Source organism: Mus caroli, chromosome 3, assembly GCF_900094665.2.
Source record: "Mus caroli chromosome 3, CAROLI_EIJ_v1.1, whole genome shotgun sequence".
NCBI classification, from domain to species: Eukaryota; Metazoa; Chordata; class Mammalia; order Rodentia; family Muridae; genus Mus; species Mus caroli.
The window spans coordinates 22,331,903-22,352,856 of NC_034572.1; the positions used below are offsets into that span (position 1 = coordinate 22,331,903).

Sequence of the window (20,954 nt, forward strand, 5' to 3'; positions counted from 1 at the left end):
AGCCCAGTATGGACTCAAACTTGTTAGGCAGTCCAGGATGACCTTGGCCTTTATCCTTATATCTCCTCCTTTCAAGACCAAGGATAACAGTTAAGTGCGCCAAACCCAACGGATTTATTGTTTGTTTGTTACTGTTAGTTTTTCTTCTGATACTGTTTCAGGTAGCTCATGCTGACCCGGAACCCCTTTTGCCACACCTTCAGAGGCAGCTTGGCATCGCAGGCAGTCATACTCACAGTGTCCGCCAGGGGTTGCTGGTTGTTGTGTGTCCTCCGGGCTGCACCACCCTGCTTCCTGCAACCTGGCGAGCCCGCAGCTATTCGCAAGGACACCGCGGAGGGGGCACATCCGCGCTCCCACTTCCTCCCGACGCAGCCTGTGATTGGCTCGCAGCCTGAGGAGGAACACGTGAAACAGCAGCTGCGGCTGGCAGAAACTTGCTGGTCGTCTCCGGGTAGCATCGCACCGTACCGCGGTCAGCTCCGGACAGCCCGGCCTGGGGACAATGAGGTCGTCATGCGTCCTACTGGCCGCTCTGCTGGCGCTGGCCGCCTACTACGTGTACATCCCACTGCCCAGCGCGGTGTCCGACCCCTGGAAACTGATGCTGCTGGACGCCACTTTCCGCGGCGCGCAGCAAGTGGTGAGCAGAGCGAAAGGGGATGCCCCGTCTCGTCCTTGCTCCTCTAAACGAAACCCCCATCGCTTATCTCGGTTGCCCATGGGCCCTTTGAGGATGTCACATTTGCATCCTTGTCCTGCAATAGGGATATCCCGTGTTTCCGTGAACGCGCATCTGCCTCTCCCTGCTTCTTCTGATCTCTGGGCTCTGAGGGTGTCGTGTTTGCATCCGTGTAATGCAGTGGGGGCACCCGGTGTCACCCATGTATTCTCAGAGTGCACGCTTCCCCAGGACCCCTAGCCCGGGCACCGAGGGTGTCCTGTTCGCATCCTTGAAGTCCACGGGCAGATAGGAGAGGAAACAGGTGAAGTTCTCCTCGCCTGGCGTCTCTGACAGCTGTTTAACCTTTCCTAGGACCTAATTAGCTCCCCTGCTTTCTTGGTTCGCTGTGTCTTGAGCCAAAGCCTTTGGTAATTTATAAACCACCCCCGCCCCCACCTCTGTTGTCCCACCGTCAGGCAAAGGAGGAGTTAAATGGTTTTTTTTTTTTTTTTTAGCTAAGGGGATTATGATTCATCGGTGAGCAGAAGCGGGCATAGGCAGCCTCCTAATGTCCCCAGGCCTTAGCGCTCCTTCTGGGGACCGCAGGCTAGGAGAAACCGTTCTGACCTTCGGTTCTCTCCCTGGCATTTCTCAGCTCAGCGGAAGAAAAGAAGGCCGGGAGACTAGCAATCCCGGAGGGCTGTAAAGGTCCCTGTTTGAAGGCTGTTTTCTTGTGGCATTTGTTTTGCGTCCTTCGATGTCTGGGAGATAACCTTGGCCTGAGCCGGAGCGGTGTGGCCTTCTTTAACCTGCAGGGTGGCATTTCTCTGCACTGTATCCTGCTCCTGTACATTGCTCTCCCGTGGGGAGGACAGTGTCATTGGTTTATTCCATGGTAGGAGGTTTGCTTTTAGTATCAGAAGCACAGTCTGCAGCTAAGGCTGAACGCCATGACTGCATCGTATTTTTGAGTAGTCAGAGATATGCAGGTTCCCAGCGCTTCTCCACAATCAAGCCACCCTCCACCTCTGCCCAACACTGAGCCTTAATACTGTTTTTGTTTTGTTTTGCTTTTTCAAGACAAAGTTTCTTTATAACCCTGGCTATACTGGAACTTGCTCTGTAGACCAGGCTAGCCTCTAACTTGCCTGCAGCTGCCCCAGGAACGCTGAGAGGCATGCGCTGCTACCTACCTGCTCTTTTTTTTTTTTTCCTCCTTATTTTTAATAAGATATATGAACACGCATTAATTTTTTTTAAATTAATTTTTATGTATGGGTGTTTTGCACACATGTATGTCAGTGTACCACGTGGGTGGAGTGCCCACAGAGACCAGAAGGGGATATTGGGACTGTAGTTAAAGAGGGTTCTGAGCCTCTGTGGGGGTGCTGGGAATGAACCCAGGGCCAGTGCTCTTAACCCATAAGCTCCAGCTGGTCTCTCTGCGTCTGTGTCTGTCTGTCTGTCGGTCTCTCTCTTTGTTTTGTAGACAGAGTCTCAGTATGTAGTTCTACCTGGACTCTGTGTGTAGCACAGACTAGTCTTGAAGTTTTGATCCTGCCACTACCTCCCAAGTGCTGGAATTCACTACGTGGGTCAAGCTGGCAGATCTTCATGCTGACATTATGGAGCTGTCTGCACTCTGCGTGTGTGTTGGGGGGTGTTGTCTTGTAGCTGAGTCTGGGTATGAGCTTCTATGCAGCCCTTGAACTATATCCTTTGTGTTCAGATTATAGTTGTTTTGTTTTGTTTTTTCTTAATTTTGGTTTTCAGAATCAAGACCTTGCTACCCGTCTCAAACAAGCTGGCCTCAAACTTGGCTCTGTTGTTCATGCTGATCTTCGGGTCATCATTTTCCTGCCTGCCTGTCCTTGGAGTTTATTTAAAGGCACCTCCCTCAGAGATCCACCATGGTTTGTGAGGCACCATGTAGGCTTTAACAGAATGGGGAACAGTAGTCTGTTCTCTTCTCTTACGCAACTAAGAAAGCCTCATGAAGTACATGCACACTTGACAGAGATTCTGGAGACCAGGGTTGCAGACTATACTGGGCTGGGCTGGCCATCTTTAATAGGTTAGCATAAGGAAAGAACAGTGCTGTGCTGGTGTGGAGATGCTTTGTCTATTCGTGTTTCAGGTCACCGAAGAACTCTTCCGTATCATGGCCATTTAGGAAAGTCCAGGTTTAGAGGAAAGTGTTTCTTCTCCAACATGCCTTCCAAACCTCCAAACCTTCCAGTTTGGAAGCCATGCTGTGCTGGGCTTCTATGGTGGGCCCTCCAACATGCCAGGAACTTGTGGGGAGGGGATGCCAGGCAGTCCCAGGGACTGATGAAGTAATATGTGTCCCCCCCCCTCCCCCCTCGTGCTAGCGTGGGAGTAGGTCTTCAGAGAGTGGCTCTGGTCACCTCCTTGCTAAACTGAGCGTATTGACAAGACCATTCAGAGCAGAAGAAAGGATAATCTGTGTGGAAAGCCATTTCCCTGAGTTTCCCCCCAAACAGAGACTAGACTTAGGGTTCTGTGCATGCTGGGCAGATAGTGGACACTGAGCTACATTCTCACGTTGGCCCAGTTATGTCCGTGGGCCTTCCCTCTCCCTATCTCCCCTCCAGGGTCTCAGCATGTAGGTCTGTCTGGCTGGCCTAGAGCTTTCTAAGTACACCAGGCTGGCCTCAAAGCCACAGAGATCCACCGTGGATTGTGAGGAAAATCTGTTGGATTGTCCCAATTTTGCTCAAACCATAAGATCAGCTGATTTATAGCTTTAGAACCTAGAGAGCCACCATGAAGTTGGCATAGGCTTGTTTGCCAAATAATTTTGGTTTAGATCACTTGGCTCAATTTTAAAAAGCAATAGAAGTTATTTAAGAGACTACGCTTGGCCTTCTTTCTAATGTCAGGAAATTTGAGTGCTGCATGTCATGGTGGCTCACACATCTCTAGCACTCAGGAGGCAAAGGCAGGCAGATCTCTGTGGGCTCAAGACCAGCCTGGTCTACATAGTGACCATAGTGAATTTCAGGGTAGCTAGGGCTACATATTGAGGCCCTGTTTACAAATAATTAATTACTTGAGTGCGTCCTTGTCCTGTTACCATAGGCCTACAGCGCCTCACATTTTCTTTTGCCTTGTGCCTGGGTCAGATTTTTCTGATTATGTTTATTGTGCTTTCCTTCCTGGGGGATCCTGGAAACTGCTCAGGTCTCTTGCTTTCTTTCTTTTTTTTCTTTTTTCTTTTTTTTTTTTTTTTGTTGTTGTTGTTTGTTTGAGAAAGTGCTTCTTGTAGTAGGGGCTAGCCTTGAACCCATTATCCTCCTGTCTTCGGCTCCCCAGTGCTAGGGCTGCCTAAAAACTAAAAACTCCTCCTGCCTGGGTCATCCTCCTTCCCACATTTCCTTGGAATTCTGGGTGTTTTGAGCAGTTATTTTCCTGTGGCTGTAGGTGCAGGCTTTCACCCCTGCTAGGCAAGCACTGAGCCACTGAGCTGCATTTCCTGCAAGGTAAGTGTCTTTTTTAAAAGTCCCCCAGGTGATTTCAGTTGTAGCAAAAGAACCTTGGTTGTTCCTGCACTCATAAGGTGGGTGCTTCAAGTTCAAGGCCAACCTGTGGTATATACTGATACTTGTCTATCAAAAAATGAACGAAATTCCTTCAAATTGTATTATCATGTAAATAAGACACAATACTGTAATGGATACATTTGTTTAGGATATTATTGGATGTAGTAATGATAATTATATTTTTCTTAATCTATCCAGGTAATCCAGCACGTATGACTAGCTTACAAGATTAGTTGACTGAGCTTCTAAGACAGTGGTTCTCACCCTTAGGTGGGGGTCACACGTATCAGATATCATGCATATCAGATATTTACATTGTAATTCATAACAGTAGCAAAATTGCAGTTATGAAGTAGCAATGGAATAATTTTATGGCCTGAGGTCACCACAACATGAGCAACTGTATTAAAGGGTCATAGCAATGGGAAGGCTGAAAACCACTGGTCTAAGGGAGTAAGATGCCAATGAGGCAGGCACATTTCAGTGTGACAGCAGAGCCTTCAGACCTCACAGCTGCCACCACCGTGGCAGGGTGCTCTCGGAGGGCAGAAAGTGAGCAGATGATGAAGGAAGCCCGAGGACAGACAGGGGTCATGTCTAAGAGCCTCTTTGAAAATGTTCTATATATGAGTGAGCTGGGGTTGTAGCTCACTTGGTAGAGAGCTGGCCAAGCATGATCGAGGTTCTGGTTCAATCCTGACCTCCACCTAAACCAGGTTTGGCAGTGCATACCAGTAATCCCAGCATTCAAGAGGCAGAGACATCTTCACGTACAAAGCATATTTGAGGCTAGCCTGGAATACGTGTTAAAAAAAAAGAAAGAGAAGAAGAAAAGGTTGAGCAGATGCCCCCTGGGTGCTGTGTTGGACTGTCAGAGCCAACCACTGATGGGTGGGGGGAACATGATTTGGCGGTGCCCATCAGAAACGTTGGAAGCATGTTTTTTCTTGGCCACCAGTCCCGTTGGGTAGACTTTGTTACGTCATGGATAGAAGCAAGGCTGTAGCTAGAGATGCAGATACTTTTCGGGGTTGAGAACCTCCTGCTCGTCCAAATACATGGTCATTTGTAAGAAACAGAGGAAACATTGCGTGTTAAGTGTTAAGGGAAAGAGAGTTGGTACACAGTGCAGTGGTAGAGTGCTTATCTTGCATGTGCTAGATCCAAGCCACTCCAGATCAGAGGTACCCCAGATTCGAGGCACCCCACAATCATTTAAATGGAGGAAAATTCAGGAACAATAGAGGAGGAGATAGCTCAGTGGTTGCGTGCTTGCCTAGCACGTGCGACACCTGAGTTTGATCCCTAAACAAACAAAATATTAAATGTAGTCAACTCAGCTAGAATGTTTATACTGTAAAATAATGTTTAGTGGGTGTGGGGGAGATAACTCAGACAGCAAAGTAAAATGCTTTCTAAGTGTGAGGACCTGAGTTCGAATCCTCAGCATGCATCTAAAACCTGTATATAGTACACCTGCTTGTGTTCCCAGCTCCTGCCCAAGTTCCCATCACCTGCCCGTGGTCCCAGCACTGTAGAGACAGAGACAGGAGGATCTCAGGGGTTTTCTGGTCATATACTATGGCTGAGTCTGTTAGCTCAGTGTCCAGTGAGAGAGATCCATAGAGCATCAGTTATGAATCTTCTTAGTGACATAATGTAAAAGAAAGGTTCCTGAGATTGTTGTGTCTACTGACTTCCCCCTCTTTTTGAGCACAGAACCACAGCACCAGGCCATGTCCTTCTTTGTCTTATGGAAGACAGAGCGTTTGGACTAGCTAAGCTAAGCAAAGCTGTTAGTTGTCTCCTCATACTTAGAGCTGTAACATGACCTCACCTGAGCTCTCTATGGGCCTTGCTGTGCTCCTGGATTGTGTGGGTGTGACTGAAATTACAGCCTAGCTGGAAACTTCAGAACTCTAGTGTACTGACCTTTGCCATAAAGTTTTGAACTGGAAAACTGTACCCATATCAGGTAAATTTTAACTATTTCTAAGTAGAGGAAGGGTTTCTTTTGGCTTGTGGTGTGAGGAGATGTAGTCCATGGGGCAGGGATGGCATGGGGACCTGAGGCAGCTGCTCACATTGCCTCTGTAGCCCAGGAGAGGTGAATGCTGGTGTACTAATTTGACTTTAGATTATTCGTGAATAAGCTTTAATGATTTTCTTTTTTGAAACATTGTCATGTTCTGTGACTGGGCTGGCCTTACTATGTCCTTGGTGGAGGCTGGTTTTGAACTTGTGATAATTCCCCATCAGACTCTGGAACACTGGGACTGTGGTAGTGTGGTAGGGGACAGTTTTGTATGCCACCTCCAGACTTGGGATGAAGACCACTACGTCACGGAAGTTTGAGGGGTCAGTAACCATAGTGATATGATTAGCTAATTCAGTTGGATTTCCTACAAAGACAAGGCGGCATAAAGGCTTCACCTGCAGGGAGGTATTTACTCTGTATTTATTCTAATAGGTGAGCAGGCTGACTTGTGTTCTGCAGACAGCACTTGGGAAGTGGTAAGGTCAGGTTGACTCAGTTACCAGATGTGTAAGGGAATAAAATATTAAATAGACCCAGCTTAATTTTTTTCTAGCACTTCGGCAAATCCAGCCCTGAGCACAGAGAGGGTGTCCCTCTTATGTGATCTTTTGTGAGAAGACCTATCCTGTTTCCAAACTTGGCCTGCAGACATTTCTGTAGGGTGTGGAACCTTTCATTCTGGAAGGTTCTTTCTATACACGGTTACTCTAAAAATAACGAGCAGGAGGCTGGTGTGTGGCTGAGCAGTAGAGTGCTTTTCCAGCATGGGTAAGACCCAGATTTGATTCCTAGCACCCAGAGGGGTAAGAAGAGGGGGAGAGACAGGCAAGGTCGGTCTAGTTTTAGCTAGGTTTGGTGGTGTACTTGTGTCATTCCATTTCCTGGAAATCTGACATGGGAGCAGGGCAAGTTCAAGGCTAGCTGGGGCAACTTAGTAAGACACTTGCGTCAAAATAAAAACTTAAAGGGGGTTGGGAGAGGAGAGGGTAGAATGTGTGTCTAACAAACACAAGGCATAGTTCACAGTAGGAAATAAATGAATAACCAGCATGTGTTTATCTTAGCCTCCAAGGAGACTGTATTGTAGTAATCCGCTTGTTTATTTATTTCCTCTGTTTTATGCTTATAAAGGGTGAAGGAAAGACCTACAAACTTGGAAATGTGAGGCAGGAGGATTAAGAATTTCAAGGTCAGCCTGAGCTGCATAGTAAGACCCTCTCTCACAAAGCAATGGGATGAAGGAGTGATGGAATGGGACCTAGAAATGAAGCTCTCGGTGGGAGCGCTTGCCTATGAGCAAGGTTCTCCGTTCACTCTCCAGCCCCACTAAAGGGGAGAGAAAGCCACTGCGTTGCCAAGCAACAAGCCTGGCAGCGTTCCCAGGACAGTCTGAGGTGTGTCCTATTATGAAATGGTAGCCATAGATTTTTCAGTGTTTCCAGAATCAAGTTAAAATCCTACCACCTGGAAGTCATCATATCATTTATGCATACATGTAATGTATATGTATCATCGCATATAGTGCGTGTCCACATATGTGCACATGTGATGGTGTACCTGTGTAATCCCAGTGGTTGGAAATGTTGACTAAGGAGAAGGACAAGTTCAGGGCTAGCCTGGGCAACTTAGTAAGACACCCAACCTCATGCATGCTAAGTGTGTCTTCCATCATTGAGCTGTACATTGGGTGCTTATTCAATAAAGACATTCTTCTTCTTTTCAGTGTGTCTGTGGCGAGTGCATGTGTGTACGTACATTCACATGTGTGTGGGCATCGGCATCCCTGTGCAGATGTGTATGTGTGTGTGTATATGTAATGTGTATAGATATGTGCATGCCATGGCATGCATGTAGAGGTCAGAGGATGTCTGGCAGGACTCTGTTTTCTCCTTCCACTGTGTAAGACCTGAGGGTTGAACTTAGCAGTAGGTGTCTTAACTCATTCAGCCATCTTACTGTTCCTAGGTCCAAAATAGTCTGCCATCAATCTTCTACCTTATTCTTTGAGGAAAGATCTCTAGATCAAACCCAGAGCTCTTGCCAGCTTGTTCAGGGATGCCCTGTCCTGCCTTCCAAAGCTGGAATCACTGGCAGGCAACTATGCTCCTTCATTTACCTGGGTTCTGGGGATAGCATAGCAAGGACCCAAACCACTGAACGATCCCTCCAACCGTTAACAAATATTAGCTGAACGATGGGTGCTAGGAGCAGCAGAGTGAATGGGAGACAGGTAACTGTTCTCACTGTGGAACTTTTCTTGATGAGATGAAAACAAATACCTATTTATCTAAGATAAGGTGGTGGTTTGAATGAAAATGGCCTCCATAGGCTCATAGGGAGAGGCACTATTGGGAGGTGTGCCCTTGGGGTGGGTGTGGCCTTATTGAGTAGGTTTCCCTTTGTTGTGTGTTACTGTGGGTGGGCTTTGGGGTTTCAGAAGCTCAAGTCAGGCCTAGAGTCATCTCTCTTCCTGCTGCCTGCTGATCCAGATATAGAACTCTCAGCTCCCTCTCCAGCCCCATGTCTGCTTGCGTGTTGCCATGCTTCCTACAATGACAATAATGGGTTAACCCTTTGAACTGTAAGCCCCAATTAAATATTTTCCTCTATAAGAGTTGCTGAGGTCCTGGTGTCTCTTCACAGTAATCAAACAGGCATCAATGACAAGCCAAAGAAACCATTCCACCCAAGGGTTGTTTTGTGAACCCTTTGTGAACCCTATGAGTCTAGTGTGTACATGAATATGTTACAGGAACATGGGTAACTCAAAGGCAGTGTGTCATAGAAAAGCCCACTCCGGCATGGGTGATGCTGTCCTGGACTCCACCAGAGAGTCACTGATCCCAGCCATTATTAACTTGTATTCCCATGGGGGGAGTGTGTGTGCAAATTTTATGAATTTTGTACCTTTCATGAGCTTCCTGGGCCCTGTGAGTTTACTTCCTGGGCTTTAGAAACCTTCCTGGAATGTTTCAATTAACACAACAAGAACTGGCTACACAACAAGGGTTGCCAGCTGAATGAGATGTGTGGGACCATCTGATAGTAACCGGGGCTATACTCAAATGACAGAACATAAGTTACAGATGGGGCTTTTATGGAGCCCACAAAATCCTGCAAAAGGACACCAGACACAGACCTGGAGTCAGGGCTGGGTGGTACACACCTGTAATACCAGCACTGGAGAGGTGGAGGCAGGAGGATCAGAAGGTCAAGTCTACATGAGACCAAGTAGCAGAAAGTGGCCCTGGGTACTGGGCCTGTTCCCTCTTCTAATCTGTTAGCAAGGCTAAGTGTTGACAGCACCCTCACAGTCTTTAAACATCACGAGCACTGCCTCTCTCAGAGCCTGTGCTTCGCATGTGATTCATTGCGTCACTCCAGCAACATGGCATTTTTCTTTATGTGGCAAGAGGAGAGGACTCAAAAGGAAGAAAAGTAACTTGCTCAGTATGGCAGCGCTGAGGAGGTGGGGCAGGTGAAGGCCAGGCTGCCTCGCTGCCATGCCTAGGAGCTTCACCATGGTGCTAACTAACGTGGCACAGGGACCAGCTGAGAAAATGGAAGTCAGGCTCTCACAAGAGAGAGGCAAAGGGCATTTTAGCAACAGAATATGAATGAGGGGCTCAAGGAGAGATGGTGATATAGTTGAGGGCCTAAAAATAGCTTAAACCAGCTAGAGCCTTGGAAGTTTTAAGGCCAGAGTGGAGGTCAGAGGGAAGTGTGGGCTGGGCAAGGAGTGGCTTTTTGTCTGTGGTCTGGAAAGACGGCAGGAAGTTGCATGGTAAAGTCTGTGTGTTAGAACGATCTCCAGCATTTATTTTAGATTCTCATAGCCCAGGCTGGTCACCAACTCCATGTATCCTCTGAGGAAGGACCCTGAGCTTGGGATGCTCTTGCTTCTGTCCCCCAAAGTTCAGAGATCACATGCATTCAGCATCCTGCTGCTGATGAGGCGCTGACAACCCCTGGCTTCCACCGTGCTAAGGCAAGCACTTCCCAAGGAAGTCTACTGCTAGCACTCAGGAGTGTTATGGTTTGTTTCCTGGTTCTGTTGCTAGGGCCTCATGCCTACTAGGTGTGGTGGTTTGTATATGCTTGGTCCAGGGAGTGGCACTATTTGGAGGTATGGCCCTGTTGGAGTAGGTAGGTGTAGCCTTGTTGGAGTAGGCGTGTCACTGTGTGGGTGTAGACTTTAAGACCCTCATCCTAGCTGCCTGGAAGCCAGTATTTTCCTAGCAGCCTCCAGATGGAGATGTAGAACTCTTGGCTCCTCCTACACCATGTCTGCCTGGACGCTTGCCGTGCACCCACTTTGATGATAATGGACTGAACCTCTGAACCTAGCGTCAGCCCCAATTAAATGTTGTCCTTATAAGAGTTGCCTTGGTTCATGGTGTCTGTTCACAGCAGCAAAACCCTAAGACACTAGGTCAGCACTGCATCACTGAGCCTTAGAGGAATCCCCACTGGTAGTGTAGGAACTGACATTTCAAGCAGAATCTAGTTATCCAGGAGAAAAAGTGAAGAAAATAATGAGTTAGGAGTTGTTTGGAGGGCAGCTGACGAGGGCTGCCAATGTGGGATGGGTGAGACGGAGGAGGTCTGGTGAGCCCTGGGCTGGATTCTGAGAGCTACAGCAGTGTTGGCAGTGAGTCTGATTGAGAGCGTCTGCTGGTGGGTGAGGTAAGGTTTGGGTCCTTGGAGGGCACTACTGAGATATAAGAAGTCTGTTAGTAAACAGTTGGGTATGCTGGCTAACTGGAAGGTAACCTGTTGAGGTCAGGGTCACAGCAAAAGGGTGGTTGTGTGTGGAGTTGGATGGAGACTGGGAAATCTAGTCCAAGGCACTCCTGGGACACACAGTATCTTACTGTGAAGAGACACTCTGACTTCCACTGTGCTCATGCCCCATACCTCATATTCCAACACTCATGACACAAAGGCAGTAATACTGAGAACTCAAGGCCAGACTGAGCTACCTGGGTTAGCCTGGGCTATGTACAACACCTCATCGCAGAAAATTAGATCCAGCCAACCATTCGAACAAGCATGGCTTTTCTGTACTTTATGTAACACTCTAAGGATAATGATGTCCCTTACTGCCTCCTTTAATATATTAAAGACACAAAACAAAGCAGTTAACTGGCTTCCATTGCTGTGTGCCTTGTGCTCTGTTCTGACTGTATCTCCCCGTCAGCAGTCCTCTACCCAGCTTCCTGTCCCCTAACAGCCTTGCTGTGAGTTAGTTTGTCCTTGTGTGTCTGACACCTTGTCTCCTGTCCCCATTCCTCAGAGGCGCCCGGCCTACCCTCTTGCTTTGGCCAGTAGCCCATGCATCTCTCAACACAAGCTTCTCCCCTCCACCGGGCAGATTGCTCTCTGACGGGTTTTGGTTTTGACAGTCATTTACGATAAAGGAGCCGGAGGAGTTTCTGGTTCTGATTTCCTTCGGTCTGGTGCCCTCACTGCCTCAAGGATCTGACCTCAGTGCTCACGTGCTTCTGACTCTCAACTTGGCTGAAAACCTCCTTTTGTTTCCTCTGCAGGCTTTTTTTTTTTTTCCAAGCCTGCTGTTTTCTGGGCTTCCAACTTCCTCATAATAATTTTAAAGATTTATGCTTGTTTTTGACTTTGGAATTAATTAACTACAGGCTTTTTTTGGGCTAAATACTAGCTGTTAATTCTAGGCCATCTTTTCCAAAGATGGCCAGCAAGCTTGCACTTCACATGGAGGTGGTCTAGCCTTCTCTTTCCAGGTTGAATACAGAGTTCCTCTCCCTCCTTCTTTTCCTGTTTAAAGAGACAGGGTCACACCATATAAAATGGCCCGGAACTCAACCTCCTCCTGCCTCAGCTTCTTAAGTGCCTGGATCACATGCTTGTAAGTCGAGGGGTAACCTATAGGAATTGGTTTTCCCTTCTGTTATATAGGTCCCCGGGGTCAGGTCTCAGGTGGTCAGTGTGTGTGTGTGTGTGTGTGTGTGTGTGTGTGTGTGTGTGTGAGTGTGTGTGTGTGTTCTGCTATGTAAATTGAGGGGCAACACACATACATGCATACTGACACACTAACACACATACACACATTACATACACACATACTCTCTCACTCACACAAACACACACACACACACACACTAATCAACTTACAAGCTTGTGCCACACATTTTTTTCTTTCAAATGCTTAATTTTTAAAAAATTTCTTTTGCTTTTATTAATTTTGTGCGTGAGTGTGTCGGCACAGGTCTGTCAGAGCACACACGTGGAGGTCAAAGTTCAACTTGTAGGATTCAGTTCTCCTCCTCTTCATCAGCCTCAGAGGCTGGACTCAGGTCCCCAGGCCTAGCAGGTGCCTTTATGTGCTGAGCCGTCTCCCTGACTCGCTTCTTAATGATTGAACGTCCATTTTGGTGAGGCTGTTGAGGTTGCTACAAAACCTCTGACTGAGGGTTTTTTTTAAAATTTGTTTAATTTTTTAAAACTTTTTATTGATTCATTGTGAGTTTCACATCATGCACCCAACCCCACTCATCTCCCTGTCCCTTCATTTTCTCCTTCTGCCCTTGTAGCTTCCCCCCAAAAGAAAAAAAAATGCCTTGTGTGGAAGCTGTGGCGTGTCACAGTGTGTCACGTGGTACACCCTTTTATCCACACATCTTGACTTGCACATGTTCACTGCAGTGAGTCATTGGCCTGGCTCGAGGGCTCTGGCTTCTGCTACACCATCAATAATGGATCTGTACCAGGAGTCCTCTCAGATCTCCAGCTGCTGCCCTGTGTCCTGGAGATCCTGTAGGACTGGAGCCTCCATGCACTCTAGCAGTTATAGATGGGGTAGATGTTGGGGTGGGCCAACTCAAAGCCCTGAATCTGGTCTGTGTGGTAGCTGAGGTAGTCAGCCCATCAGCTCTCTATCATTGACCCACTAGTCCACCCAGTGTCACAGCTGGCAAGGGGCAGGCTCAGCTCTCCCACTCTCATGTCCTCAGGGCAGCTCACCTATGCCCACACCACCAAGGTCAGCTCTACTGTGCTGCCCATGCGAGGTGCAGAGCCCACTCTACCAACTGCTGTAGCCATCGAGGGGTGGGGCCACCTCTCCAGCCTGCCGCAGGTGGCAAGGGGCAAGAGAGGGGGGAGGGCATCTTTCCTTCATCCAGGGCACCACATGGCAGACTATTGGTGAGGCCAGCTCTCTTGTCCTCACAGACTGGCTCACCTGTAACCCATGCAAACCATGGGCAGCTCTATGGTGCTTCCTGGATGAGGTACAGGCCACTCTCCTGAGTGGTGAAGCTGGCAAGGGGCAGGGACGCTCTCCTGCTCTCACACCTGGGCCAGCTCTCCCATGATGCCCAGGCAAGGGGTGGGGCCAGCTCTGCAGAGCCCTCGGGCATCATGGTATCAGGTGGCAGCCCAGGCCAGGGGTGTCTGCTTGGCTCTTGGTGGTAAGAGACCCCCAACTGCTGCAGGGCCAGAACCTTACCATGTCCTTAGGTGGCATCTCTGGCTACTCACATCAGGCAGTTCTTCGCTAACCTCGAGTCTCCAGTTCCACCTCTCTTCACTGTGCCCAAATCCTTCTGCTTCTCCTTCATTTCTTCCACTTGTTCATCTTGGTGGCACCCTAAGCCTCTGGGTGTCTGGGGTCGTCTCAGGAGAGCTACAACTCACTCATGCTGTGTGGCACTAGGTAGGAGTTTTCTTGGGTGTGGTCTGCCCACCCAGGCCGTGTCACCGGTCAGAGGTCGTCTTTGAGATGCTCTGCCTGCCTGGGCTGTGGGGCACTGGAATCAGCTTGTTGCTTCTTGTATGCATATTGGTTGTAGGGTGGGGTGTCAGTCATGAGGATTCTGCATAATAACAGATCTATGTGGCGAATTATAAATGCATCCACTTTGGAAAGTTGTAATATCCTCATTTTATTAAGAGAAGGAATAGAGGGCTGTCAGTGGGGCTCAGTGGCAGAGCCCTGCTTAGCTTATGTGGGTCCCAGGTTCAATCCTTGGTACCTTGGGTGTGGTGGGGGGAGGGCGAAGGGTCAAAGTTCATAAACTTCTTTACAGGCACATGACTGCTAAGCAGTGAACAATATCAACTGGCCTTCATAGTTTGTTCACTAATATTCAGAAGCCTCTAGTCCAGGTTTTTCAATGTCCCCCCTCTTCCGACCCTACCACCCCAACTCTAAACGCTGTCACACCTTGTGAATGCATTACCCAGGGGTGAGCATATGACCACTTCTGAGCCTCGTGTGGTGGTGTATGCCTCTACTCTTGGGACTAGGGAGGTAGAGGTTAGCATCAGACATTCGATGTTAGACTCACATGTAATGAGCTTGGGGCCAGCCTAGGCTATGTGAAATGTTGTCTCAAAACTTGGAATATATGAACGGATAAATTTTGTCTTGGAGAATATTGATATTGTTAAAGGACAAACTTGAGGCAGAATAAATTAAACAGTGTATTTGAGTGAAGAACAGCTGGTGAGTCAGGCAGCACAGACTCGGCAGAAATCCACAAATTGCAACCAGATGGGGGCTCACTGTGCTCTCGGGGCTGAGGCAGGAACATTCAGGATGGCTTGGGCTGCATAGCCAGTTCCAGGTCATCCACAGGTAAACAGTGAGACAGGACAAATTATTTCATTGCCAAAGCTTGGTTGGTCAGTCCCCCTGTCCATCTATCTATCTATCTATCTATCTATCTATCTATCTATCTATTTTCTGGTTTAACAAGGACTTTTTTATTTTGAGAAAAAGACCCTGAATATCAGGATTTTCACAAAATAACTCATGATATTAACATTTATGAAAACTATCCCACCATTTTCCCTTTCGATGCATTTGACATGCCAACTCTCATCCACAGAAATACCCCGTTACATTCATGTTGAGCAGCCACACTCAACGTGGGATAGATAAATAAAGCACACCTCTAATGCAAAGCTGCTCTCAGTTACAGTCGATGCGATGCCTCTGCAGTCAGGGAAGCAATTACTGAAGCCATACAGATGGGAAGAGCTGTGCTCCCTGCATCACAGAAGAGTACTTCAGAGACAGATGATTAAGAGCCATACATCTTTTTATTGTTAAGCCAATGAAGCATCAAAATTAAAAGCAAAAATTGCAGGGTGTGACTTAACAAAGCTTGTAAAGAATGTCAGAGGAAGTGGGAATGGAACCGGGTGCAAGGCAACCGTGGATTAAAGACCACAGGGAGGCCGAGGAGAGGAGAAAGGCTTTGCCTTACTTGTGTATGAGTCACTGGACAGCTCTTGGTTAGACGTTAGTTGGTGGTTTCTCATTGGGCCACCTTAAGATTTTACCGTTTATGCTGAACTGGGTTTTGGTTTGTTGAGAACAGTAAGTCTGGCTCCAGGGAGAGAGTTTGAGGCTGGTAGCCTTCTTATGTGCCTTCCTGGTGTGTTACACATTGCAAAGAGTTCCAAGGGTATAAGAATGGAGTATACTAGTACACAGTTTGTCCATGCAAAAGTATATTTTACAATCTGGACTCCCTTAAAAGTGTGTTTTGTTTTTTTAAAGCCAAGCATGGTGGTACCCACCTTTAATCTCAGTACTTGGGAGGCAGATGCAGAGATTTCTGTATGAAATTGAGGCCAACCTTATCTGTCCCAGCCAGGGCTACATAGTGAGACCTTGTCTCAAAAATAATTTGAGAAATAAATACATTTATAACATGCCCAAAGAGCCCAGCAAGGGTATGGGATCCTCTGGGACTGGAGTTAGGGATGCTTGTGAGCTGTTCTGTAGGTGCTGGGAATTGAACCCAGGTCTTCTGCAAGAACAGCCAGTGCTCTTAACTCCTGAGTGATCTTTCCAGTTCCTCTAAACTAATTTATTGACAGATAATTGTATAAATGTGTGTGGTGTAGTAATTATTAGTAGATGTATAAGTTGTATATTATCAACCCATAATATTTTAGTTCCCCATGACCTTAGACATATATCATTTCTTGAGGTTGACATTCTTCATATTTCCTAACTTTTTGTTGTTGTTGTTGTTTTGGTTCCTTTGAAATGGGATCTTATGTAGCCCAGGCTGGTCTCAACCTTACTGTGTGGCTGGACCTGGTCTTGACCTCCTGACCTCCTGGTCCCCTTATCTTCTCTCAGGTGCTGGTTTTAGTGGCACACAGTCACCTGTGATTCCAGCTCCAGGGAATCTGACTCCTCTGACTTGGGGACCTGCACTCTGTATGTGTACACACACACACACACACACACACACACACACACACACACACAGAGTTAAAACTACCAACTCCAATCACCTTTCTGTATAATAGGAGCTTAAACTCAGTCCTCCTATCTAGCTGCATCTTTTTACCCATTAATGGGTCCCTTCCCCCTTCCTCTCTCTTTCTTCTCCCTAGCTGATATCTAGACTCTTCACACACTGAGTAGCCTTTCTGCTTACTTCGGAATGAAGTTCACAATAGGTGGGTAGGAAGCCTGCTCAGTTAAGATTGAAGCCACTAGTTTCTTAGTCCGTCGTGGAACAGTTGAAGTGCACATGATACTTCACGTCAGGACAGGAGGTCAGAATTCACAGGTCACTCCATGTGCTGAGTAGATCTTCGTGGTTACAGATGCTGCCATTGAGCTTGTCCTGTCTGAGTCTGAAAGAACAAGAAGCAATGCTGATCTCTGAGCCAGGACTGGGGGACCAGGAAGAGAAAGTGGCAGTTGTGGTCTCAGGAGACCCCTATACTGGGTTGCTGTTGCGGAAGGTCCAGTTACCAACATACAGATACCTGCCACTGTTGCCGCCACCACCTCCTCCTCTTCCTCCTCTCCCTTCTCTCCCTCCTCCTGTTCCTCTTCTTATTCTGAGGTAGCATAAGATGGTACATATAGGAAGCCACTTCTATTGAGTTTCTAAAAGATCTCTCCATAACCAAACCTGTCCGTGCTCATCTGGCCAGTACATATACTAAACTTAGGATGCAGCTGAGGTTAGTATGGCTACTGGAGAAGGAGAACATACACATTAAAAAAAAAAACAAACATTCTCTGTTAAGAAATATCTACTATATGCTTTTAATTGTGGTGCTTTCAGCAAGCTAAGGGCAAGATCTTGAAAGCATACAATGTATGATTTTTCAAGAGTACTATTTGGTGAAATAAATGGCATATTAAAATTTGGGGGGGGGTGCTGAAAGGGTGGCTCAGCAGTTAAGGGCACTAATTAGTCAATCACAGGACTGGACTTTGGCTCGCAGCACCCCTGTAACACACTTGATGTCCTGGGTCTACCTGTAACCCCAGCTCCAAGAGAGGCAGAAAGAAGAGGATCAATTTCTGGGGCTTGTTGGCTTCCAGCCTAGCACTCCCCCCCCAAAAAAAAGGAAACCCCAGGTTCAGGGAGAGACTCTACCTCAAGGGACAAGGCAGAGAACACGAGAGGAAGATTCTCTATGCCTTCTTCTGGGTCTCCATTCACATGTATGCACATGTACACACATACACAGTAAATAAATAAATATTCAAAATAATAAAAATGGTAGTGCTCTTGCCTAGTGTGTGAAGCTACAGGTAGTTAGCATCTAAAACAGGCAAAGCCAACAACAAAAAACTGTGTCACACCTGTACAATGACGTGTAACTTTTATTATTCAACATAAAACAACATGGATTTCTGTTGTTTAGATTTAGTTGCTTTTTGTTGTCAGCAAAGACATCATAATAAATCTGTCCTGCTGGACCCCTAGTCTGATGCTTCAGGAAGTCAGTCTTGTTTAGACTTTGAACCAAACACTGAAATTGTTGGTTGCTGTGGCGTCTTCCGTGAGACAGAAGCTTCCCTGTGCTCATCAGAAGGATGAACCTGTGGACAGAGAGCAGGCTCTCACATTTAAACAACCCAGGCTAGTTCCCTATCCTGCTACCCCCTCTCACCCTTCACCCTGTTCTTGCTTCTCCCTCTTTTCTTGGGTCATTGATCTCTCCATTGATAGCTGTGCATTTGTTGAGTTTGCTTCTCTTCCTTCTCCTGTGAGCCCAGATAAGCATCTCACTTTGTAGCTTGGATGGCTTTGAACTTAGGGCTGTTCTTCTGCTTCTGCCTCCTAAGTGCTGGATGATGGGTGTGAACCACCATCCCCAGCTTTGCTCAGTTACCTTTACATAATTTGTTTCCCCCAACCAAGTCTGTCTTCCTTTGTCTAGTTAGAAGAGTCTCTTGAGGGGAAGGGACAGGGCTGTGCTCCCCACCCCCATCCTATGTACCTAGCTTTGAAAACTTGCTGCACCAAGGAAACCCTTGTAAATTTCCTAAGTGAATAAGTGGGTTAAGAGGCAGGGAGGTCCATCCACAGAAGCTTTGAGTGCAGAGGGCAGGGTGCTAATCCTGCAGAGGAGGTTACGGCCCTTTCTCAAGCCAGCCTGCATCCTGCAAGGCCTGCCAGCCAGACTGTTTGCTTTTCCCTGCCTATCTGTTTCCTTCCCGTGAAGAATCTAAGTAGGAAGTGGACAGGGTAAGTTGTCCTGGCTTCAGAAAATATAAACCTGGAGGTGACAAGGGAGAGAAACATAGACAGTAACACTGTACAGCCATTTGTTCAATCAGTTTCTGTTAGGCTTGGTGGTACTGGGACAGAAGGAATTCAAGGACTGCCTGAGCTACAGAAAGGGCTAGCCTGGGCAATGTTGTGAGACCCTGTCTCAAAACAAAATGTGGCTTGCATTTTCCCACAAGAGAGAAGTAATTAATGCGGTAGCCATGTAGGGTCACTTGTGAACTTGCACCTCTTTTGCTTTGGTCTTCTGTGTGGCTCACTGTCAGCTCCCACCAGTGCTTGGTTGTACAGCCCTGTGTGTCCACGGCACTTCTGGGCCACCACAAAATCTATAGCTATTTGCTAACCTCAAGGACAAGGGTCAGATGAGAGACTGTTGACATTGTCTGTGACCCTTAGCACAGTTTTGGGCATCGCTCAGTATAGTACCAAGTTATAAATAGCCTTCCTCCTAGTGCTTAGTGGATATGAACAGTAGCATCCCAGGTAAGTGCTGAGAGAGAGAGAGAGAGAGAGAGAGAGAGAGAGAGAGAGAGAGAGAAAGAGAGAGAGAGAGAGAACACACGCAAGCGAGCATAGGCTGCCTGGATTTTCTATGATAGGTCAGTATAATTCCTTTTAAATATTTTTTTTACATTTATTATTTAGGGGTGTATATATATTTGGAGCCTGCTTGTGAGAAAACCCATGATAGTTTGTCTTTCTCTCTCTCTCTCTCGCTCTCTTTCTCGCTTCCCCTTTTCTCCTCCTTTTAGACCCTGGCTCATGTAAGAACTGAGCCACAGCTTCTCACCGTTCTTACATGCTAGGCAAGCACTCCACCCATGCCATCCACTCTCATTCTCTACCTTTTGGGTTGTTGTTGTTGTTGTTGATGATGATGTCTTTTCTTTGTAACAAGCTTTTGTTATATTTAATCCAGGCTGACCTTGTCATCATGGCCAATTCTCCTGTCTCACCCTCCTAAGCATTGGGATTCCAAAGTTTAGGCTACCACAGCTTTTAAAACAATTTTTTAAAGAATTATTTATTTATTTTATGTATGTGAATACACGGTAGCTGTCATCAGACACACCAGAAGAAGGGATCTGATCTCATTACAGATGGTTGTGAGCCACCATGTGGTTGCTGGGAATTGAACTCAAGACCTCTTGAAGAGCAGTCAGTGCTCTTAATGGCTGAGCCATCTCTCCAGCCCACAATTAATTTAAGATAGGACCTAACTCTACCCCTGGCTGGTCTTGAACTGACTGTGTAGACCAGGCTAGCCTTGAATCCACAGAGATTCCCCTGTTTCTGCCTTCTGAGTACAGGGATTCAATCTGTGGACCACCATGTTCAGCTTTTAAACTGAATTTTTTAGAACTTAATGTACTAAGTCATGGGTTTCGACTGTGGCGTTTTTATACGTGTATGGCAGTGCTGTTCTTCCTCCTCCGTCTCTGTTGGTCTCCCTGTTGCCTGCTTTGCTGCCTCCTGGGGATCCTTCTCCTGCACCCAATCCTTCCTCTTCTGCTCTCATGTCACATGATGCTATCACATCTTGCTTTTCTTAAGAGCTCCTCCTCATTGCTTATGGTCTGCCCTCTTCCTACTTTTATGACCTACAGACAGACAGACAGACAGACAGACAGACACACACTTTTATACTTCTAACCAATTTCTGCAGATGTTACTATTTTTTAAAAATTTGATGCTGGGGATGGAACCCAGGAACTTGCCCATGCTAGACAAACACTCTATCAATGAGCTATATCCCCAGCCCATGACTTCATGTTAGTAATGGGTAATTAGAATTCTCTTGTATACACATACCATCTTTTCTTCATCCAGTCATCTGTTGGTGGACCTCCAAGCTGGTTCCATTTACTAGATACTTTGAATACTGCAGTGATAAATGTGGACGGACAGGTAGGTATCGCTGTGGTGTGTTAACACACAATCCTTAAGGTAAAAACCCAGAAGTGGAGTGGGTGGGTCATATAGTTCTGTTTTTACTTTTTGAGGGAGCTATTTCTGATTTCCCTGATGAAGGCTACACTCCTCCCTATAGGATAGAACGGTTCCTCTTCCTCCTCCTCCTCCTCCTCCTCCTCCTCCTCCTTCTCCTCCTAGCCAGCATTTGTTTTTATTGCTTTGGTGATACC

The 20,954-nt window shown here is 46.9% G+C and overlaps 1 protein-coding gene across 1 annotated transcript in view; it reads left to right on the plus strand.

Annotated features, from left to right (window-relative positions):
- Nucleotides 1–318: 318 nt before the first annotated feature.
- Nucleotides 319–20,954, plus strand: part of Nceh1 (neutral cholesterol ester hydrolase 1) — a 62,584-nt gene continuing 41,948 nt past the window's right edge. Inside the window, exon 1 of the mRNA XM_021158285.2 lies at nucleotides 319–643. Within this exon, the coding sequence (XP_021013944.1) occupies nucleotides 506–643 (138 nt within the window). The 5' untranslated portion in view covers nucleotides 319–505. The remainder of the gene's footprint in view (nucleotides 644–20,954) is intronic.